We start from the raw sequence: 24,229 nt of genomic DNA on the forward strand, positions 1-24,229 counted from the left end.
TGAAACACGTTCAAACGCCCATAGGAGGCACAGCCTGGTTGGTCAGGAGACGGAAGTCGTCAGCTTTCTCACAGCTCACGCAGAAAACTTCCGACTTCCGAAGTTGAAAACAAACACAGCTACATTTTGCTAGCTAAGCATCAATGAAACCTTGATTACTTACCCTCAGCTGTGGGACGTGCAGGTGAAGACCAGAGCAGGTATTTCTGTTGACATTGTGGTCATATGAAATGTACGGACGTCGAGATGAACAGACCTGTCTGCTAACTTTGATAGCCAGCCTGCTCATTTTTGGCTATGAAGGAGTTAGCTAGGCTGCTAACTCTAAAAAACACTTGAGAAATAAGCAAAGCTTGAATAATGTCAGAATGAGGTCTGTTTGATTTGGCTTTGACGGTTTAAAACAACCAAACTGAATCGAAAGGACCCGGAGGGATTGTGACAAAGATGCTAGAAAAACATTTGCTACATGTCCATTGTAATGGTCGGGTTAGGTTAGCAGGTTAAATAATTAACCATGATAGCTTCACTATAATGGACTATCTAGGCTATATTTTGTGACAAAAACAAGGTGTCTAGATTGTGTCAGATGAAGTCGATATTATGTCATGTAGGTGAGGCTGTGCAGTCAAGTTTGACTGAGGAAACCATAGCTGTCAAATATACATCCCTTCATAACTATTATATATTTAATCTTTTGGTATAAAATATATGCAGCAATAGTAATGTATTAAAATATTTACATTGAGATAGGCTTGATCATAATAATGTTTATTTCAATGCAGTAAGTTATATTATTAATTGTATCTTTTTAATTGCACCTCAGAGTAAAAATATTAATAATTTCATGTTTCTGAATATTTTTGTTTTTATATTGTATTCTCTTAGCTGTCACTAATAATGTGTTTAAAACTTAAGTCCAAGTTGTATGAATTAAAAAATAATTTTTCGGTTTAGAAGAACAGTCTTTAACTAAACATTTTGTATATTTAATCTGTTAAATGATTAAATGTAGAAAATTTGTCATGAAGTGAATTGTTATTAGTTGAGAATAACTTTTTGATCAATATCCATTAATTCAATGTATTCCTTCCAAACATTGCAGTGTGCTTGAGAGAACTGACTGAACTGTGTGGCTTAACTGCCCATTTTTACCTGTGGTGGGCCTCCATTGAGGATGACAATGGAAGAGATGAAGAATGAAGCTGAGACACATTCAATAGTCTCTATGACGTTATATGCAGTCATGTACCCAGTCTTCAATGAGGTATTTACATTTACACTTCAGTATAAGTAAATACGTAGTGTTTGTTGACCATGGTTTCTATTTGATAATATTTTAAAATGTAATTTTATTCTTCAGAAATCATTCTAAATATGTTGATTTGGTGCTCAAGAAACCTTTCATATTATTATCAATTCTGGAAACAGTTGTGATTTTTGCAGAACCTGTTTTTTTTTTTATCTTTGTTGAATACAAAGTTCAAAAGAACAGCATTTTTTAAAAATAGAAATCTTTTATAACATTATACATGTCTTTGTTATATTTGGTCAGTTGAATGCATTCTTGACAAATATGTATGAAAAAAGTTTTACTGACCCCAAAAGTTTTACTTTTTTTTTTTTTTTTTTTTTAAACAGTAGTGTAGCTTAAAGTAGTTCAGATGACATAATAAAGTGTGTGAATATGAAATGTCTGATTTTGAATTTGTTCATCTGACAGTTGGAGAGGATAAACCTGTCAGCAGCACAGACGTTGCGGGCAGCATTTATCAAAGTAAGACTTCCTGAAAGTGTCCATCCATCAGCTGGCAGATGCCGATGATACAGTATTTATTTTTCTGAGGTGTTATCTCTCTTTATCTGGCCCTTGTGATGTATTTGTTTTAAAAAAAAAAAAAAGATTAATTTCATGCTCAGCATAATATGAGTTTTACTGATGTGAGTTTAATGCTCTTCAATCAACGCCACCCTCTCAAGGCAGAGAAAGAGAACCCAGGCCTCACTCAGGATATTATCATGAAGATACTGGAGAAGAAGAACGTGGAGATCAACTTCACAGAGTCACTACTGCGCATGGCTGCAGATGACGTGGAAGGTAAAAAAGATAATTTGCTTCTGGTGCAGTCCCTATTTCTGGATCTTTCCTACACTCAAAATGATACAAATAATGACTGTTTTAGTATCTGAACCTAAGAAGTTTTGTGATTCATATTTCACAGAGTACATGATTGAAAGACCAGAGCAGGAATTCCATGACCTAAATGAGAAAGCACGAGCCCTCAAACATATCCTGAGTAAAATCCCAGACGAGATCAACGACAGAGTGCGCTTCCTACAGACCATAAAGTGAGGATCCTGTCCCTTGTTTTCACCTTGATAGTGGTTAAAGATCTGGCCCAGTAATCTGCCTCCGGTCACTCCAGAGGGATTGTCCCAGTAAGAGGTGTACTGTATGTCACTTAGGATAAAAGCATCTGCTAAATGAATACTTACTTACTACAAACTAGAGTAATGATCACGCAATAACTGCAGTCAAAATCGTTTGGAGCCTATAGATTTTTCTCCCCTTATAGTCTTGCTTAAAGTCTATTGCTTTAGTTTTAATCAAGCAATCAGCCAACAATTAATCGACTAAGCGATCTCACATAGCTGACAATACCATGGATACATAGACCTCAGGAGATGTTCAAACGTGAAAGATTTGTAGACATTTTAATGGGCCTCTCCTCTATTATCTTGCCATTCTCCACTGCCTGACTGCTGAGTCAGTGCTTCGCTGTTCATAAATGTATTCATCACTCCTGACCTCTCGCTGATTTCCACAGAGACATCGCCAGTGCTATAAAAGAGCTGCTGGACACAGTCAACAATGTGTTTAAGAAATATCAGTATCAGAATCGCAGAGTAAGTATTTCTTATTTCACAGATTTTCACTGTTGCACAGGCAGGTTGGGATGGTTTTTAAAATAATATTTTGGGATTAATACAAGTTAAATGGATAGTTCAACCAAAAATGAAAATTACCCCATTATTTACTCATCCTCAAGCCATCCTAGTTGTATATGACTTTCTTCATTCAGACAAATACAATCAGAGTTATATTGGAGTCCTGGCTCTTCCAAGCTTTATAATGGCAGTGAATCGGGATCGAGATTTTGAAGCCCAAAAAAGTACATCCTTCCATCACAAAAGTGCTAAAGGCCTTCTGAAGCGAAGCAATGTGGTAATTTTACTTGTATGATGGATGGATGCACTTTTTTGGGCTTTTTAATATAACACTGATTGTATTTGTCTGAAAGAAGAAAGCCGTATACAGCTAGAATGGCTTGAGGATGAGTAACACATGGGGTCATTTTCATTCTTGGGTGAACTATACCTTTAAGTAAATAGTTCACCCAAAAATGAAAATTTAGAAAAAATGTACACCCTCAGATCATCCAAGATGTAGATGAGATTGTTTCTTCATGGGAACAGAAATTTAGCATTACATCACTTTCTCATCAATGGATCCTCTGCAGTGAATGGGTGCCATCAGAATGAGAGTCCAAATAGCTGATAAAAAAAAAATGGAGGGTGCATTATTATTATGGTTTATGGACGGTTTAAAGATAAATCAATATTTTGTCTTTATCATCTGTTTGGACTCTCATTCTGACAGCACCCATTTCACTGCAGAGAAACTAACTAAACTAACTGGAGAGCAAATTATGCTAAATTTTTCCAAATCTATTTTGATAAAGAAACATCTTGGATGGCCTGAGGGTGAGTAAGTATTCAGAAAATTTGGGTGAACTGTTCCTTTAAAACCCTCATGTGGTGTTCGGGTCTTTTTTGTCCGGAGAAGATTTTCTTTATCCCTGAAAATACTAGTTAATGTTATCGCATTGGACTGAAATTTAGTGACTTTGTTCACGAAGGATATAACTACTTCTCAATTTTTAAAAAAAATCATTTTCTAACTTTTTTGGGAGTGATTTTTCACCTTGTGAAATTATAACCTTGTGATATTATAACTCGAGCAGACGAAACATAATGAATGCGATCATTGCTTTCGGAGGTGGATGCTGCTGTTTGGGAATGCGGTCATGCAAGACATTTCTGGGAGGCAATTAGAGAAATACTTTGACGACAGACTTTGCTCGGGCATTTGAGAATGACCATAACAACATTTCAGATGTTGTGGAATGACATCGGTCTGCTGGTTAGTCAAGTTTTGCCGACCTATAGCGCAAAGTCACATGACTTTTTTTGATGCGCTTGGAGGAATTTATTCTCAAAATGCATTTCCATCTCCCATTATTCACATCAACCCTTTTTCGCCAAAGTCAAAAACCACCTCAAGCAAGCGTAAAAATTATTTTGCGAATTAAGGGATTTTTATTCTAAATTTGGCATTTCCATCACTCGCTTTTCATGCAATACTTCAAAATGCGCATTAAAATAGGGTGATGGAAACCCGGCTAGTGCGCTGTCTTTACAAGAGATTATAATCATATTACTGATCAAGAAAATAGCGAGGAAGGGACAACTGAAGATGAATCTTTCAGTGAAGATGCATTGCAAGATATATTGGAAGAGGAAAACATCACTGAACAAGCTGAAAACCTTGCAACAACTGAAGAGGAGCAATCTTCTGATTTTGAGGGCCCAGCTGAAGTTGATGTAACATTCTGGTTGAAGGATGGAAAAAAATATTACTTTGAAGTCAGTGCAGGCCAAAGACAAGGCAGTTTGAGTGTGTTTATGCGAGAGATAGAGAGAGTTATAATATCAGATTCATAAAAGCATATTGCATGCAGTTCAGGGTAGGATGAAATAGGTGTAATACTCACAATAGTTTGTATGCATGGATGTGTGTGGGTGTGGGTGTGTGTGTGTGAGAGTGAGAGCATGAGTATACATGCATCCACACACGCACAGGTCCAAGGCCTTTATGTTTGCAAGCACAACATGCTCCTGAACGCTAGTTGTTTCTCTTACTTTCATTCTTCACCATTCACAATGGCTGGCCATTTTTGACAAGTGTGACTTTGTGCAATTTTGTACAAAATAAAAGCCTTTCAAAACAAACTTCCTGATTAAACATTAAAGCACACTAGTGTGATAAACAGTGCAAATTTTCATAATTTTTATCTCATATTGTGAAAATTATTCATAAAAAAAAAATTTTTCACTCAAAAAATGAGGTGTCTACTTTCAGATAAATGAGTCTACAATTAATCAAATGCACATAGAAACACAAAACCAGTCCTAACTGAATATTTGGTGATAATATATAGAGGTTGACCGATAGTGAATTTTACCGATACCGATAGCTAGGTTGGACCACACTGGCCGATACCGATTAATCAACCGATAGTTTTCAAAATGGATACTGAAAGAGAGCTAGTGCTTTACTATTTAAAAAAAAATAAAAAATAAAAAGCAGCAACAGTACTGAACCATACTTTGTAAATGAATAAAAATATTAATATTATTTACTATATTGATCATTAAAGTTATTTCATAATTTGCTAATGTTAAAAGAAGAAACTTTAAAATGTAAAAATATAGCCTATTAGTAGCTAATAGTGAATGTTGAAATGAAAACACTCTAACAAGGAACAATACTTCTACAGTTGTCATTAATGCTACGAATGGACTTTTATTGTTAAATGTTACCATTTAATTTCAACAGTCATGCTTAAAGATGGCCATGTTTAAATATCTACACAAGGCCATAGCATTAAAATGACATACATATGGATATTGTATGTGTACTCACACACTTTATTTGCTTCTATTTTTTAACACTTGATAATTATCTAATCAAAAAAAAGTTAGTCGCGCTGCGTCTAGGAGAACTCAGAGGTATCACACACACACACACACACACACACACACCAGACGCTTTGCGTTCAATTCAAGTGGCAGTCTAAAACAATTTATTTAAATCACCAAACGGACATAAGTTTGCTTCAAGAATGAACAATGTGGCATAAATGAGTTTGAAGTTCGGTGTTTAAAAAAACAGAGCAAGTGGAAAGAGAACGCGTGATCTATTGCAGCTCTCTACATGAAGCATACCGACTTTATTAGAGCCACAGAAAGACAAACGTTTTGCTGAAAAATGCACAATACATAATTTATAGCCTAGGGTGAAGTCATTATATACATTCACAACGATTTGGGACAAATATAATGTAATTTAATAGAAAACTATGTGAATGGCGCTCTGGTCCGCGGCAGGCTTTTGTGTCGGCTGCATTTAAATGCGGGTCTGGAGTTTCCCGCTCTGTGCAGCGCGCAGTGTCAAGTGTCAAAATAAACAACACGTGCTGTCAGTGATTTCCGCCGCTAGAGGACGCTCTCCTACTGTATAATGTCAGCGGACCCTTCTCAGGCATTCCGGCAACGGTTGCAAACCGGAAAACTATCGGCATGGATTTTTGCCGATAACCGATAGTTGTGGCAATCAACTATCGGTGCCGATTAATCGGCAAAACCGATGAATTGGTTGGCCTCTAATAATATAGCATTATGAGAAATTTATCGTTATTAGCCGGGAACACCGCAAGTGTGACTTTTTGCAATTTTGTACAAAATAAAAATATTTAAAAGCAAACTTCTCAATTAAACATTAAAGCACACTAGTGTGATAAACAGTGCAAATTTGTATAATTTTTTGTTTAATGTTGTGAAAATTATTCATCACAAATTATTTTTTCACTCAAAAAATGAGGTGCCTACTTTCAGATAAATGAGGCCTACGATTAATCGGATGCAGAAACACAAAACCAGTCCTAAATGAAAGAAAACAAGTTGACAAAAAGATTTAATCCAATCTTTGGTGATAATATAGCATAATGAGTGATTTATAAGCAGTTGTTTAGAGTCCGGTCATTTTTGACCCGGAACACCACAAGTGTGACAGGAATCCGAACACAACACAAGGGTTAAGTTATAAATTCATTTAGACTTGTCCCTGCTTTTCTTGAAAAAATAAAATGTAGCTTGCAGTGAGACACATGCAGTGGAATCTGCCCAATCCATAAATGTTAAAATACTCATTGTTGTAGTAATAGAGCCACAATTCATAAACATTGTGTGTGTGATTTTAATGTGAAAAAAATCTGTATAAAGCTGCCTCTAATTATACTTTGTTACAACTTTGTTGCAATGACAGCCTAATTGCTCAAACCTTTAAATGACATGAATTTTTCTATTAAAACTTTTATTTGAGATGTAATGTAAGTGCTTTTATAAAATAAGCTTCACATTTCTTTTTTATCACAAAAATTGGCCCCTTCCATTGCAAGTTTTTTTTTTTTTTTTTTTTTGCATAATCAACAGTATGTCACAAATGCTGCTAGTTAAGCTCAATTCTTTTTAATAGCCAAATATTAACATGTTTAACTTTTTTCCCCAGGCACTTGAACACCAAAAGAAGGAGTTTGTGAAGTACTCCAAAAGCTTTAGTGATACGCTGAAAACATACTTCAAAGATGGAAAGTAAGCAAGCAGACAGTGACGGATGTCTTTTCAAAGTGCAGTGCTTATGCTTCTAGCAGACATCTGTTTTACAGATCTTCTATGAAAGTGCATTTCTCAATGAAAAATGTTTAGCCAATTGATGTCCTGAGCAGTGACTTTTCTCTTTCCCATCCACAGGGCAATAAACGTCTTTATCAGTGCCAACAGGCTTATCCACCAAACTAACTTGATACTACAGACCTTCAAAACTGTGGCCTAGGAGACGGAGCTGTGATGTGTTCGGGAGTGTGGAGCCAGTTATGTGTAATATACAAAGATTTTTGTCTTTTCAAAGTATAATTTATAAACTTTGCCTCATTTGAAGGATCTTGAAATGAGTTCAAGACATGTTAATTTACCCTTAGCTGAATAATCATGATTTTCACCCTTACTGACAGCTTCATTACCTTTTTCTTTCACTGTTGTTCCGATCAAACGAAAGCCAAAAGACTTTGCGCCTTAAAGTGTCATGCAACATTCCATATACAAAGTGTAAATATTGGTATTCTTTCTTTGTCATTGAGACATAAAGAATAAGAATAAATGATGTATTTAACAGATATTTGGTTATAAATGTTCAATAAATAGTTTCCAAATGTTTAATATTCTCTGTCTCGGGAGGTTTTTAATTGATTCAATTAATATATCCCCACAGATGCACTAAGGAAGTTAAAACCGGCTTTTATGAAGTCTGCTCTGTGATGTACATTAAGAAGCACAGTTAATGGAAGAGCTATTTGACTTTCTATGTGTTTAAGTGGATATTTAATGGTCTCAGAGTAGATGCAGAAGAGGGTGTCCTGGGCAGAGAGATGCTGAGTATAGTCTAATTGTGTCACCCAACCTTATAATGTTATTAGTTTTGAAAGTGAAAGCCAAAACATGCATATTTGCTGTTATGTACAAACATACTCTACTGTTCAAAAATTTGTGGCTTGTATGATTTTTTTCTTATTCTTACTTTTGAAAGAAGCCTCTTATGCTCACCAAGGCTGCATTTATTTAATCGAAAATACAGTAAAAACAGTACTATCATGAAATATTATTACAATTTAAAAGACTTTTTCCATTTCTTTATATTTTTTTAACTATTCCTGTGATTGCAAAGCTGAATTTTTTAGCAGCCACTACTCCAATCTTAAGTGTCACAAGATCCTTCAGATATAATTTTCTTATCAATGTTGAAAACAGGTGCGCTGCTAAATATTTGTGTGGAAACGGTGATGGTTTTCTTTTTTCAATACTCAAAAGGATGGAATTTATTCAAAAGTTAAAAGCACAGTATTTATTTAAGTGTACATTTTTTTTGTAACATTATAAATGTCCTTAAAGGGATACTCCACCCCAAAATGAAAATTTTGTTATTAATCACTTACCCTCATGTCGTTCCAAACCCGTAAAAGCTTCGTTCGTCTTCGGAAAAACAAATTAAGATATTTTTGATGCATTCTGACAGCTCTCTGACCCTCCCATAGACAGCAATGTAATTAACATGATCAACGTCCAGAAACGTAGCAAGGAGATAGGGAAAATTATCCATGTGACCTCAGGGGTTCAACCGTAATTTTACGAAGCTACGAGAATACTTTTTGTACTGAAAGAAAAACGACTTTATTCAACAATTCGTCGTCTTCATGTCACTGTAGCACCATTTTGAATAAAGTCGTATTTTTTTTCTTCTTTCCATACAAAAAGTATTCTCGTAGCTTGTAAAATTACGACATGAGGGTAAGTGATTGACAAAATTTTAATTTTGGGGTGGAGTAGCCCTTGAACTTGATCAAAACTGGAAGTAATTTGCCATTGCTAAATAAAAGTATTCATTTAAAAAAAAAAAAAAAAATCTTGCAGACCCCATAATTTTGAATGAACAGTTGTTTACAAGCATATAGTCTTAAAGGGATATTTCAGTCTAAAATTAAGGTTTTGTCATTATTTCCTTATTACGTATCCTCATGTTGTTCCAAACCTGTATGACTGACTTTCTACTGCAGAAAACAAAAAATAAATAAATTCTGAAAAATGATAAACTGTTTCTGTCCATATTCAATGAAAGCCATCTAAAACAACATTAGACCCAATTGACCCCATTTCATCCTATTTTTTTTTTTTTTTTTTTTTAAATATCTTCTATTGCAGGGTGCCCAAACTCAGTCCTGGAGGGCCGGTGTCCTGCAGAGTTTAGCTCCAACCCCAATTAACCACACCTGAACCAGCTAATCAAGCTCTTACTAGGCATACTAGAAACTTCCCAGCAGGTGTGTTGAGGCAAGTTGGAGCTAAAGTCTGCAGGACACCGGCCCTCCAGGACTGAGATTGGGCACCCCTGTTCTATTGTGTTCCACAGATGAAATATTGGTTTGGATCAAAGTGTGAGTAAATGATGAATTTTCATTTTTCAAATATTTTCTTTCCCACAGCATTTGCTATTATTTATCCTGATATTTACTATATGCTCATATAAGCTAATATAGGCCTTCTGCTGCAGTTTTGTGTGTGGTAAAATCCCTGAGAGAAAAGCGTAAGTGACTGCCAAGGCAAGGCGACAGATGATACTGGTGAGCAAACCATTTATTACTGACTCTAAATAGAACGCCCAAGGCCAGCACAGACAAGTTGCTGCTTCTGCTTTAATATCTAATGATGCCCTTTTAGGCTCACCGATTTGTCTTGTGAAAACTATTTAGTCTGAAGCTATTTGTTGAAACAGTTTAGAAGTTTGCAGCCGCAACAGATTGATCAATTATAGAGGCCTATTGATTGGAAATGTCAGCAGGCATGACTGTGCGAGTCGATTGTATTCATATATTTTTTTCCCCACTTGTCGATATGAGACCGAGGGCCGCCGCTTCTTGGTGAGGTGTTTGGCGGGGCTCTGTCCGCGAGTCTGATAAAGCAACAGCGGTTATGTGCGTAATCTGACCTTTGGCATTGGCAGAACCTGCTGAAAAGCTTCTTTATGAAGAGAGAGGCCACCGGTTGGACGTTTCGCAGGGGCTTTTGACATTGCAGATGCTGCTGACACGGTCTCCTCTACTGCCGGCTTTAATAGCTCTCATCATAATAAGTGCTTGTTACAGAATAAAAACAACCTATAGAGTTGATGGCTCTGAAGTACAAATTCCATTTCATTTTCCAAAGTGGGTTTTGCATTTGGAATTTTAAATTTAAATCAGATGCTCAAAGTCATTCCAGTCAAAATCTCCAATTTAATTTATACACAATGTTTGATATTCATGTGATGCTCTCCAGTCTTCTGGATTCAGAAAAAAAGTGCTGGCATTAATGCAGAATGCCCACGAGCCACTGCAGAATTAGCATTTAAAATGGTCTGAGTGGAGTTTAATGAGCCTCTACCAGGGACAGCTTTGTTTTTGTCTGCATTCTTGCAATATCAGAGCACGTTTACACATTTGGACACCAGTCTGTCTAGTCACAAACAGGAGTTAGAACTGTCAATGCAGATTTCTTTCTAGCTTAACCCTCCTTTTGTGTTTATAATATGGGTGCCTCATTTGTGTTGGGCATTGCATTGGTTTCAATGCAATTTGCCAAAAAGTCAACACTACCGAAAACACTAATGAGTCATGAAAAAAACAAAAACTCTATTGTAGTTTGTCAGAGACTAAAAAATGTAAAATATGAGAAATGATTAACTCTTTGTTTTAGGGGTCAATTTGTGCCACATATTTCTGTTAAAAATTCGCTTTCTTTGATGCTTTTTGTCACGGCTATTTTTTAATATTTTTTTAGCCTCTGCATTTTTTGTTTTGTCTGGTTTTGAGGGTAAAATGTTTTTTTTTTCACACTTCTTTTCAGTGCTGCAACTGAAATCCCCCCCCCCCCCCCAAAAACAACCAAAAACATCCTTTCACAGATTTTTGACTATGAAACTGTAAAACAGTTCATTTTCATTGGATGATTTAGTAGATGAGTCTTCAATTTCAAGTAAAGATTAATTTCATAAGTCTCATCATATTTTAATCTCTGACAAGCTACAACAGGCTTTTCTTTTACCTGAATATTTGCTGTTCTTCAAGTGTTTTTTGACAAATTGCATGGAAACCCATGGGGGTCAGTTTGACCCCAACACCATTGCAATCGCCAAAATTTGTACAGCCTTTCCAAACACATCTGTGTCAAAGATTTGCAGGCCCATGCATGACTCTGAGGAAAAGTCAACAAGAAGAAATAGTTTAACCAGTGTTTCAAGCAGTTTGAAATCAGATTGACCCCACCACAAAAGGAAAGTTATCAGTCAGAATGAGTTTCACAGACCTTTTCTTTCTCTGCTAAACATGCTGACTTTCTCTTCCATTTGAACATTTATAGCACATATCCGAAGTACAATCACAAGCGTGCGCGAGCACTGAGGCTTTCAATAATTTTTTAGAGACACGCTTCATGTCAGTTATCTCTGTTCTATCACACCTCGATTTTGGGAGGAAATACTCCCGTCTCTCTTACCAGGATGTATAAAGAGCCATCAGAGAATCCCTGCTGGTGTTACTGATGGAGAGAGCACTTCTGCAGAGTCTCGGGACCTCCTCACACCATTAGTTATCATAGCAACACGCTTGATTGATAGATTGCTGAGCATTTGTTTATTTTCGCCAGTCAGAACTAGAGCCCTTGCACAAAAAGGTCTGCAGACGGTGCTGGCAGGTGTCCTACTGTAACCCAGGTCATTAAAATGCAGAAATCTTTCAATCCCCAGGTATTTGTGTACTCTTCCATGAAATTAAAATTGTTGTTGAACCATGGATTAACTTGGGGCGAGGTAATTGAATACACAAGCGTAAGCACATTCAGAGTATAGTAGTGCGTCTCCTGCTTCCTGTCTCAGCACACAGCATACATTTAATACCATGCTGTTTATTTTAATATGGACCTACGTCTTTTCAGTCCTTGTGCGATTTAAAACTCAAGATCAGTTTTGAGGAAAAAGTTGTTTTTATGACATCTATGGATCTCCTTTTGCGTTCACTTTGCTCACAAGGTCAGCAAACAGAACACTCATGTAAATTCGGAACCTTTTTTAAGTGAATTGGTGGCTAATTCGTACAATCTCACCGTAAGTATGTTAAGGGTGGATCTTCAAGCTTAAAGGGATAGTTCACGCAATCAATCAATCAATAAAATCCATAAAATTCACCCTCATGTTGTTTCAAACCCCCATAGGTTTCTTTCTTCCTCTGAAACAAATGTTTTAAAGAACTTGGGTGACCAAGCAGTTGATGGTAGCCATTGACTTACATTAGTAGCCTATTTTTTCCTCCATAGGCCTACTATGGAAGTCGGTGGATACCATTAACAGCTTACCCACGTTTTTAAAAACATCTTTTGGTCTCAGCATATAGAAACCATATAGGTTTGGAATGACACAAGGTTTTTTTTTTTTTTGGTGAACTATCCCTTTCATTTTTTTTTTTTTTAAATAGTAGGCCCTATGTTTCTGTAACTACAAATCACATTTTACTAATTCATACAAAATCAGCACCTCCTAAAATTGTTGTTTTATCATGAGTGACACACAAAAAATATATTTTGTACTATTAAAGTCAATTGGGTCCAAAACAACACAAAACAAAAAAACTGACTTTTTTTTTTTTTTAGTTGGACATAATGTTCATTTCTGGGTGAACTGTTCCTTTAATATAGACCGCAAAGGATTTGATATGTAAAATGCTGACCAAGTTGATGAATTATTCATGCTTCATTCCACATGCATGGACAAATGTGTGTGTAAATGGTCATATGTATATAAGAAGGTAATTTGTTGGTGTAATCGCATGGAGAAGTAGAATCGCTATAGGCATTCCCACAATCTTCACATATCAGCCACTGGATGCCAGTATAGTACTGACTTGATATCCTGACTGCACCCTAATAGTAGGGTTTCTATTCTTACATTTTCTTATACAGTGGGTGTTTATTACCATAATGTGACCAATTAAAAAATCATTTAGCTTTTAAAAGATGCATGCTGCTGGTGTATGACATACAACACAGGTCACCCCTTTAAAACAGTGATAGGCAGTCATATCACTAAGCTTGAGATGTTTGTTGGCAGTGAAGTATCAACTGCTGCTATCCCTCTAGCAGCTTGTCAATTTCTCCAAGCACTTTGGAGGCAATCCTCAGCTCCGTTCCCACCTGTCACCGTATACTGTACCTCTCACAAGGCGAAGGGTGAAAATTCACTCACACAAGGTAATTGTGTCAAAGTACATGTTTGAGCAGCAACAGAACAGATGTATCATTTTCCTGTGTTGCCTTTCTTACACCTCCACAATTTGTCTCTGAACTTCACCTTCGTAACACCCACAACGTGTTGCCTCAGAATTTCAGTGTACGTGTACAAGCCTGTGCAGAACCGGAACAGTAAAGGAGGAGAGAAGGAAATGAACGAATTTGCATTGAAAACACAATTTCAGTTCACTAAGGATCCTTTGTCAAATTTAGCAAAGAGGCTTTTTCCATTCCAGCTGACTTGCTCTGTGAGGAGACAGCTTTTTTTAATGCAGGGGCAGCGTGGGTCACAACACTGATATTTCAGTAGGTCAGCTGTCTGATAACACTTTCCAGCAAATGCTTGCCCAGTGGGTTGTTTCCATTACTGTGTTTAAAGCACAATAGAGTAAATCCAGTCTCCCGACTTTTCCTTAAAAGGTTTATCTTAATAATGTGTTTCAGGAGAGGTCAAAGGTCAGCCTGGCTCCTGGCAATCTCAAACGCTCGCTTACAAATCACTGCAGAGTTTTGGCCTATACTTTATGGACACCAGCTGATAAAGGATTTGCTTTTAAACGCGTCTTGTTTATGCACCATCCGAAGATTTACTTCTACATAATTTGAATTCTTAAAGTCATGCATATTAAAGGCACCCTGCTGCACCCGTGGTACGGCAGCAAAGTTCCTTGATTATTACGCCAGAATGAGAGTATACACTGTAAAAAAAAAAAAAGTTGAGCCAACTTAAAATTTTAAGGCAACCAGCTTCAGCAGATTTTTGTGGGAGATTGTCAAATTTTTGTTGTATAAACTTAAAACGACAAGTTGAGAAAACTCAAAAATCTGCTGAAGCTGGTTGCCTTAAAATTTTAAGTTGGCTCAACTTATTTATTTTTTTAGGCCATGTCAGGCTAGAAAATCGCAACTTTTCATTTTCTGTCAGTCTTAGTACACGATGTAACTACAGAAGAGTCAAGTTTTAAATAAGAAAAATATCGATACTCTTTGACATTTGAGCGAGATGCTAACGGTCTAATCAGATTCAATGATCTATAAGCTGCGCTAAAAGTGCTACCGCCAGACCCAGAGGTCGACTGAATGGATTCGAAAACGGTAAAATTCAACTGTTTAACTCTTGGGGAGTTGAAAAATGAGCCTATTTTCAAAAATAGTGGCGTGTTCCTCCAGGAATAGTTCACCCAAATATGAAAATTCTGTCATCTACTATGGAAGTTAATGGGGACCATAAACCTTTTTTTTTTTCTTTTTTTTTTACCAACATTCTTCAAAATATCATCTTTTATGTCCAACAGAAGAAAGGAGCTCCTACAGGTTTAGAACAACTTGAGGGTGAGTAAATTAACAATTAACAACATTAATAAATGTGTTTGTGTGTGTGTGTGTGTGTGTGTGTGTGTGTGTGTGTGTGTGTGTATTTTAAATTCATTTTTAGTGCTTCATACATCCACTAAAAATCATCTTCAGAACCAGTTAGTTAAATTTAAAGTCATTGCAAAAATACAGTACCTCACTAAAGTGAAGTTATCTCTGAGAAAATCATCATTTGTTTGGAGATGCCTCTTTTATATTTTGTTATGTGTGCAATGAAATTCATACATTTTTAAGTATCCAAAAGTGTCCGAATACATTTTGGATCCAATGTATTGCATTATATTAAAATGCCCTGAAATGATCCATCTCGTTTTTGGTTTATGGGTCTGCGGTTGCACATGACCGCAATCCCACTGCTGTTCTTTATTCATTCACACACATTATACGGTTGCAGATCGTTCGAGAGTACATGTGTTTAATTAAAGTGAACTGCAGTAGATTACATGGGAACCACTTTAGGTTTGAATTAGTAATGTGTGTTAATTATGCATGGTGTGCCGGCTGTTGAAAAAGTGTAGATTAGGGCCCGGTCGGCCTTACAATACTGATGTGATACTTCAGGAGTACGAGGCACCTCACTGCGTCTGTGCACAGGCGCTGTAGGCTTGTTTTAATTGCATCAGGCAGCGCCCACAGCTAGAGTACTGGGCAAGGAGCATCCCGTCTCTCTGTCTAATGTCTGAGATGCTTTAGAAAGTTGTTGGTCCCTGCGCGGTAGCTGAGTCATTATGCCGGGCAGTGCTTCTCTGTGGCTTTGCACATTTTCTCCGCATTGATGTTCTTTCATCTCTCCTCCTCTCCCTCTAGCCCGCTGTTTGCTTCTGTAATGGAAGAGTGTGATCAATTCTTGCCCTTCCTGTTCTGCAAAAATGCATTTTGATATTTTTTTTATTGTGTATTACCAGGAACAGCAATTGGGCAGACGGAGTCATATCTGTGAGGGAAATAAAACCCCTCTTTTACAGTGGGCTGTAAAATTGAATAATATTCCCAAACCTTCAAATCTATTATTTTGCTTAGAGTGGTTATAAATGACAGCTTTACTGTGAAGTTAAATGTATGCTGCATTCGGCATCTGGAAGAAAAAGAGATTGATACCATACAAAGCACCCTGATAAACTAGATACATGTCACAGTGAAAGTCTTGCTCAAAATTTTAGTTTTAGGATTTTGAATGTTTTAAAACAAAGTAACGTGACAAACGAAGCATGTGACTATATTCATCAAGGTACGTTCATTATTGCAAAGTAAACAGTGACATACCAAATAAAAAAAAGTTTTCAATACAGTTTTACCAGTATATTATCTTAAATCTTCAAAACATTACAATGTACAAACAATCAGCATGGCAACAAGAAAAACACTGTAACAATGTTACATTCATATTAATTCTGCCCCCATTTAACTATAATCAATCACAGAAAAGGTCATTTTAATTTCAAAATAGTGCCAGTTGTGTTTGTATTAAAAAATAGAAAGTCTGCGGTGTGATTTAAGAGCCATGAAAGTAGCGCTGGTTTCAGTTACCCGGATATACAGAGCTGCCAAGGACAACAAAACATATTACAAAATATCCAACCACTGAATACTATTTCATAGTGCTGTGTAATGAGAAACAGTTAGGATTTCACACTTTTTCTAGGTCACTGATCAAATAAGCAAATTTGTGACAACTATTTTTCACATTTGTCTTGCTTCCATTGAAGCAAAAAAAGATGCTCTTTGGAAGATTCTCAAATCATGCAGGACAATATGAATCATCACTTGAGAGGTCCAGCTCAAGCCCATTAAATCAAAAGTGGACGTAGCACGTACTAAGATATTAAAGGACTTGTTATAGTACTTACAATAACAGGGTAATAACTAGGTACTAACCCTGACCTTAACTCATGTAGTTACCTGACATTGCCATTTCTTTCTTAGACTGTAAGTACAGGTAAGTACACGTACTGTAAAACAAAGTACAACCGAAATGGTTATAATAACATTTTATGTAACAACCCCATTGTATGTTTTCTTGAAGGCATTAAACACAAAATAACCATCTTTATGATTTAAAATTCAACCTTATTGAAAACCAAGACACATAAAACATGCAGTGTTGCTCTGCTACTTCACTGAAAAAGTACATTTCTCTAAAGCTAAATCTACAATGCATGCTTCATATGAATATTTAAAGTTATAGACTGCCATCTTAACCAAAGCCTTAAATCTATACTCATGAATGTATGTTGATAAGAACCTAAACAATTATTTGCATGCTGGCTTTCTTTCTTTAAAAGATTTGCAGGAAAAAAAAAAAACCTTTTGCATTTGAAACGGTGCTCCTAAAGCACAAGGTAAAAGTGAAAATAGTTGTGTCTCCTGTGCATGAGTGCTGGAATAAATGAATCGGTAAGTAGTTTGTTTGTTGGGGTTTTGCTCTGTAGTATTGTGGAGCACCTCTCTCTGTAAATTAGGTCCCAATGGAGCACTGCATCACAAACCCCTGCACTGATTGTGCGGCTAAAGCTCCTACAACCTAACTACACTCCATTTGCACCAAAGGATAAACTCAGACTGTGGATTAGCTTTTTATTTTATGTTGCCCTAACCTTTTTTCTTTTAATTTGCACATATCCCTCTTGCAGAATCAATTCGATTACCCATGAATGCTGCAAAAGTATGCAAGATTCTCACCTGCTGATGAAAAAACCCTTGAATTATTCCGGTCTCCAGGGCCGATTTTGCTCCCAAGAGTTTCTCCCATTGTGAGGACTTTTCATTCTGGTTTTAATGGGAGCTCCAATCATGTCAGTTTGGCCTCAAGGGACAACCTATGCACCCTATCACATCGCCCACAATCCTTGAGCGTGCAGAGAGAGAGAGAGAGAGAAAAATGAATATGCCAGGACTGCAGCTGGGGATGATGAATTATATTTGAGATATGCAGACAATTTACCTGAGTACAGTGCATATGGCTCCTGCTTTTCCCGCTCTTCTGTGTTCCACAACGTTTTATGCGTGTTTGTGGCTTCGTAAGAAACGGTCGATCTCTTGTGGCTTATCAATTTCACAGACGACCGAGTCAGACGCGAATACGTTCTCCAGTGTCTTGCTCTGTATATTCCTCAGCAAATAGGTTGGCGGATTAGTTGATGCAATCGGGTAATACAGTGCTCTCAGCGCTCGATGCCGCTGCAAAAATCCCTCAACAATGACCGTATGAAAGTTAACTTGCTCGAAAAATAGGAGCTGTTTTCAGCTCTGGCTCCGCATTTACTTCGGCTTCCAAATAAGGCAGAAATACAGAGATCCGAATGCTGTCTGCAGAAATATAATCTCAGGGTGTGATTTCTTTTTAACTCAATGTTCTGGTATTGCCTTGAGATAAATACCCTTCTCCAGATGCAGTCCACCGTCTCATCCTTGTGATTTACAACAGCACGTTGTTGCCTAAATTAAATTACTCCTCAGCTAAACACTCGAACCCTGAGTCCTTATTTAGTTTAGCCGTGACACTAATGTGCGGAGAGATGGCGGCCCACAATACTCATAACTCCCCAGCGCCGCGAGGCAAGCTCTCCGTACCCCTAGTGCAGATGGAGCTTGTGTCCCAAGGCGCCTTGAGGCCTGCAGGAAAAGCCCTGGCCAGCCTGGACGACTGATTGAATTTGGGCCTAATTTCTGCCACACGGGCCCGTGAGCAGGCTGTAAAGATCCCGCGGCAACCCGCAGATTAGAGCCCCACATGGTGCCTTACAAATCACTCCCACAGCGTGACTGCATGTGCGACTGCGTGCGTCTGCCGCAAGAACATTAGATTAATTAACGCTTCTGTGTTTGGCACAATTGGAGCTGCAAATGTTAGCATAGTGATTAGGTTTATCTGGCATTTATGTGATAAATTGTAGGTTTAGGACACGCACACAACTGTGCCGGAATTAAGTGTGGCACATAACAGTTAAACGCGCAAGTCGGTGCATCTCTTTATTCTTGTGAAAATAGCTTGGTGTTTTCACAGGTGGCGTGTGCTGATGAGTCAATGTTTGGATCGTGAGGCGGCTGTGTGCACGTCCTTGCTTTTATATCTGTATGGGGGAGAGGATTTCTCTTCAAATCTTGCATCTAATTTGCGCTGGCGGATCTTGTGCTGCAGAATGCCGGTTTCTCCCTCAGAAGGCCGGACACAGATCATTTAGCTTAGGATTTGCTGTGCAGCCTAATAAGAAGCCATGATAGGCCCTCTGACAATACAGTAAATTAGCTCATCGCTGCATCTTCTTATAGCCGTGACTAGAGGTCTGAGCCTAAGACGAAATAATTATGTCAGATTAATCCATTATTATCCAAATGTTGTCTGTTGGAAAGAGATGAGATGCACTGGGCTCTGTATATAATGCACTGCTCTGCTAGTGGTTCATTCTTTAGGTCAATGAGAAATAAGACTGTCTGTGATAACAAAAAAGAACAATCTGCTTAAAATCTCCATTTTGTATTCATGTACACACACACACACACACTATTTATTCATTTTCTATTTGATTTTTTATCGATATATTCTTAATAACATTTAAATGATTTATTAAATAGATGTTTTATAAACTTTATTTAGTTTTCTGATAAAAACAAACATGAGGTCCAAAAAGGGTTTTAAATTTAAAAGATTTAAATTTAATTTCAATTTTAGTAATTTTGTGCTTTTGTCATTTTTATTAGTTTTTTAATGTTTCTGTTTATCTTTGTAATTGTATTAATTCAGCTTCCACTTATTTTAGTTAGTTGACTAATTTAAAAGTTTTTTAAAAACTAATCTAAAAATTTTAAAGTTTTTATTTAAGTTTTGGTTGTTCATCTAATATTTATATTAACAATTAAAATATAATTTTAATAGTCTTACTTAAAAACAACACTGTTATGCCATTTTAATTCATGCAAAATATTTTGAGAAATATAATGTGGTCTAATCAAGTAAAACGTAAGAAAGATATACACTTATTAATAATTATTATTTTAAAATGTATTTAATAGTGCTGTCAAGCGATTAATCGCATCCAAAATAAAAGTTTTTGTTTACATAATATATGTATGTGTGCTGTGTATATTTTTAAAGTATATGTAATAACACACGCATGTATATATTTCAGAAAAATATGTTGTTTATATATTAAATATATTTATTTATAATATAAATTATATGAATATTAATAGACGTAAATATTTTCAATATATATAGACTACAGTATGTGTGTGTATTTATATATTCATAATAAATATACACAGAACACACACATATATTATGCAAACAAAAACTTTTATTATTTGTGATTAATCGTTTGACAGTACTTGTATTTAAATATATTTTTCAAGATTTAAATTTTTTTTTTTATCATTTTGCTGCACCACATTTTCCACCTATACTACAAAAATTGCTACACAAAATTAACAAATATTATATTTTTTTTCTACGAAATAACAATAAAATATTATGCAAGGGCAAAAAATGACATGTCAGTCATGGCAGTGATCCCAATGCAAATGTATAAGTATGGCGATCACTGTGTATATGATTTTTGCGTTGTTACAAGTAGCATGTTGGTTGTAATCATAGAGCCTAAGAACTAAATTACTGTGCTAGAACCGCATTGAGAGTGTGCTAGATGAGTTAGGGGTTATCTCGAGTCCTACTGAGACTGCAATGTTCTTCCATCACGCGTGCCGTGAATGTGGAATTAAAGCGCTGGCGTGTAGAACAGATTTCAGTGCTAACTGTATCAGTGCATCTGTGGATCAAGGCTTGCATTTAATGAGCGAATTATCCCTGCAAACATTTCTAATAGCCACATTCATACTTTCTCCTCCCATTTTTTTAAGCAATTAGGCCATTTTAAAGATAGTCTTATCGATCTGACAATTTTTGCTTTCTTTTATTTGATAAAAGGCAATTAGCTTATCGGCGCAAAGCATGCCACCATATGACAATCTGATAGATGGATACCCCACAAAACACAATGCGGCCATCACGTCTTCACTGTCAGTGACAGGGCTTCTATTACAGCTACAAAAACATCCGCATCAATCATTGCCTCGGCACCTTTTAAAACAATGGGCCTGGGACTCGCTGGAAATGGCAAATCAGTAATTGCAGCCTCATTGTCAGGCGGGGACAAAACAGGGTCTCATTCGAAAACTCCCACCTCACTGTTTTTCGAGCTGATAAAGTCAATCCAACTGCCGGCATAACTAATAATGCATAATCACGGCTATTAGAGACAACCGCTATGTAAAAGTCTGAGGATACAAGAAGACTCCCGCTAGAATAACTCTCTGGAAAGGTGAAATGTCTGGCTGTTGTCTTGATGAGGGTGCTCTACGACAGAGTTATTCACATCCCGTTCCACATTCGCAGAACGTCTGGGTAGCTTTGTGAATGTGTGATTTAAAGGAGTTAATTGATAAGGAGACTGAAGGAGGCTAATGAAAAGCACTTTGATGGCTCTCATTCGGAATGCTCCGTTACTCTGCTGTAACCTCAGGCCTCTCTGCAGTAGCAATTATCAAAAGCATGTAACCCGGTGAGAGCCATCTGCAGCCTCTAGGAGTGTAATCTTCATGAAATAGATTCAATTTTCCCCAGAGCTCCAAATGAAAGCCACAATGCTGTCCAAAAGTGTAAACTTTCAAGAGTTTTCTTTGTTTTGTTTGGAGTTTTTTTCTACGTACAGTCCAGGTAAAGAAGATGCATTATCCAACGTCACAGTGGGCTGGACTGGTTACAGAAATAAGTTGGTTGACTTGGCAAAAATATAAATGTCATACTTTAAGATGCACAAGATCCATCAATTTATCTGTAGAGCCTTCATAAGGCATCAAGAACAACATTACTACAAAAGTTTTGGGTCAATGAGAAATTATTTTATTAAATCAAGAAAAGTGACAGTACAAAATATTTCTATTTTAAATAAATGCAGTTCTTCTGAACTTTCTATTCATAAAAGAATCCTGAAAAGATTATCACCGTTTCCACAAAAATATTAAGCAGCACAACTCGTTTTAACATTAATAATGATAAATGTTTCTTGAGCACCAAATCAGCATATTAGAATGATTTCCGAAAGTTGCTGAAAATTCGGCTTTGCCATCACAGGAATAAATTACATTTTTAAATATATTAAAACAAAAATGGTTATTTTGAATTGTATTAATATTTCACAATATTACTGTTTTTACTGTATTTTTGATCAAATAAATGCAGGCCTAGTAAGCATAAGAGACTACTTTAAAAAGCATTTTAAAAAATCCTACTGACACCAAATTTTGAATGCTAGTGTACACACAACATTTTAATAAAAACCTGTTCAAATTGGTAAAGCAGTCCCTCTGAATGAGCAAATAAATTCATGGCATAATGGCATAATTATCTTTAACCATATGCGTTAACATGTTCAATAACTTAATAACAAAAATTACTGATGAATTTTCTTTAATATGTTGTGGCTTGGGATTACTTTAATCAGCATGACATGTTCTCAACCCCCTGGATGTTTCCTCTACATAAAGTCATTCACAAGTGCAAAGAATAGCTTGGATGACACTGCATGAATTACAAATGACAACACTTTTTTATTGCACATATATGTATATGTATATATATATATATATTTGTTACAAGGTGTGAGAAATGTTTAAACCAGTTCTGATTGGACAAATCACAAGGGAAGTTAGTGAAACTTAAACTGCAGAAGCTTTTCACTGTTTGTTTCACTCCACTTGCCTGTTTTCTTAATGTTCCAGACTAAAGTGTTTATGTTTTCTCTCATAGGAACATATGAATCAGCAAATGAGGAACAAAAAACCTGGAGTGGAGTAATTTCAGAACACTTGGCTGGAATATATTCTATTTCCGTCTATGTGTTGCTTAGGGCCACACAAAGACTGATGGTTTGGCTTGTTTTAGAACATCTTTTTTTGTGTACAATGTACAAACTAACTGGCCAATTTGTCTGAAAGTTTTTTGAACTTCTTGCCTATAAAACTGCTGTGTAAACAAGCAAGAGTTTGCTTCACGTTGGACTGATAACAATGCAATCTTTTAAAAACAGGCCCTGACTGGCAGACAAACCATGTCATTTTTTGGTGGTACCTCAGGCTGCATGCACCACTTGCACAAACGTGGGGCGGCTTTTTTATGCAAAGAGAAGCACAGACATTATATTGATGTGTAAAACTTAACAAAAGTCTTGTTTTTTTTTCTCCTCCTTTGTGTTTTCATACTTCATCATGATGATAGAAGATTTCAGACTGTTGTGAAACCTGGCTGAGAATTGATTTACAGAGGAGTCGATTCTCGCGAGGTCCCTCATCCTCCCCACCCTCTCTTACTCTTTCTCTATCTTTCTCCTTTCTTTTCTCCTGCTGCCTTTCTCTCTTGCTTTTTTCTTTCTCATTGACTTTCTCATTGCTGTTCTTCCAGTACAGCATGACAGGTGTTGACGGGTTTTCTGGTCTAACTAAAACCTGCTGGTGGATGCAATCAATAATCATACCTCTACTTCATTCCTCATGTTCAACTTTGTTATAGACGTACAATAAAAACAATAAATCAAAATGGAGAAACTTAATCGGTTCTGTGCAATTGTGCAAAAACAAATAGCTAACAACAAACTTTTTGTATGTTTTTCCAAGAGAGAAAGATTTATCAAAATAAATAAAGCTAGATAGATAGATAGATAGATAGAATCAGAAATATTATAAATACATTTATTTAAATATTTTAAAATAAATAGATAAATTAATTAATTAATTATAATACATAATAAATCGCTCATAAGTCACTCGTAAGTCACAAACAGCTGCTAAATGACAAAATGCAACTAAATAATTCAACATACACTTAGCCATTAACATATTTTATTGAACAAATGTTTAAACAATTTAAGTCAGTTCAAAGAGCATAAATATCTTTAAATTGTGTTTTTATTTTCTCCAGAGGATGTCACAATTTCCACTTATTTACATTAATAAGAAACAGATTTACCAAGAGATAGCGAGCTGCCAGCTACTATGAAATGTGCCACTATTCATGTAAGCAGTTGGTTAATGTGAAATC

General features: G+C 36.3%; 1 protein-coding gene and 1 long non-coding RNA gene across 3 annotated transcripts; both read left to right on the top strand.

The window, feature by feature from the left end:
* The first annotated feature begins 23 nt into the window (after positions 1–23).
* pdcd10b (programmed cell death 10b) lies at positions 24–8,118 on the top strand. 2 transcript variants are annotated; one of them, XM_058762445.1, is made up of 8 exons: positions 24–200; positions 1,106–1,267; positions 1,724–1,777; positions 1,981–2,098; positions 2,223–2,349; positions 2,829–2,907; positions 7,412–7,494; positions 7,654–8,118. In XM_058762445.1, exons 2-8 carry the CDS (start codon positions 1,178–1,180, stop codon positions 7,733–7,735), a joined length of 633 nt encoding a protein of 210 aa, XP_058618428.1. In that variant the 5' UTR covers positions 24–200; positions 1,106–1,177; the 3' UTR covers positions 7,736–8,118. The 2 variants fall into 2 exon arrangements, with proteins under 2 accessions (XP_058618428.1, XP_058618437.1); XM_058762454.1 differs by having other exon boundaries at positions 27–184.
* Positions 8,119–9,787: 1,669 nt separating this feature from the next.
* LOC131527340 (uncharacterized) lies at positions 9,788–23,784 on the top strand. The gene is made up of 4 exons (XR_009267635.1): positions 9,788–9,887; positions 10,004–10,073; positions 15,063–15,099; positions 22,943–23,784. It is a non-coding gene; the product is annotated as an uncharacterized LOC131527340 (long non-coding RNA).
* The last annotated feature ends 445 nt before the right edge of the window (positions 23,785–24,229 follow it).

The sequence above is a fragment of the Onychostoma macrolepis genome, chromosome 02, assembly GCF_012432095.1.
Source record: "Onychostoma macrolepis isolate SWU-2019 chromosome 02, ASM1243209v1, whole genome shotgun sequence".
Classification (NCBI taxonomy): domain Eukaryota; kingdom Metazoa; phylum Chordata; class Actinopteri; order Cypriniformes; family Cyprinidae; genus Onychostoma; species Onychostoma macrolepis.

Coding starts and splice junctions, on each gene's coding strand:
- pdcd10b (XM_058762445.1), top strand. CDS start 1,178: ATGACAATGGAAGAGATGAAGAATGAAGCTGAGACACATTCAATAGTC. Junction 2,350..2,828: donor CGCTTCCTACAGACCATAAA/GTGAGGATCCTG, acceptor TGATTTCCACAG/AGACATCGCCAGTGCTATAA. Junction 2,908..7,411: donor ATCAGTATCAGAATCGCAGA/GTAAGTATTTCT, acceptor TTTTTTCCCCAG/GCACTTGAACACCAAAAGAA.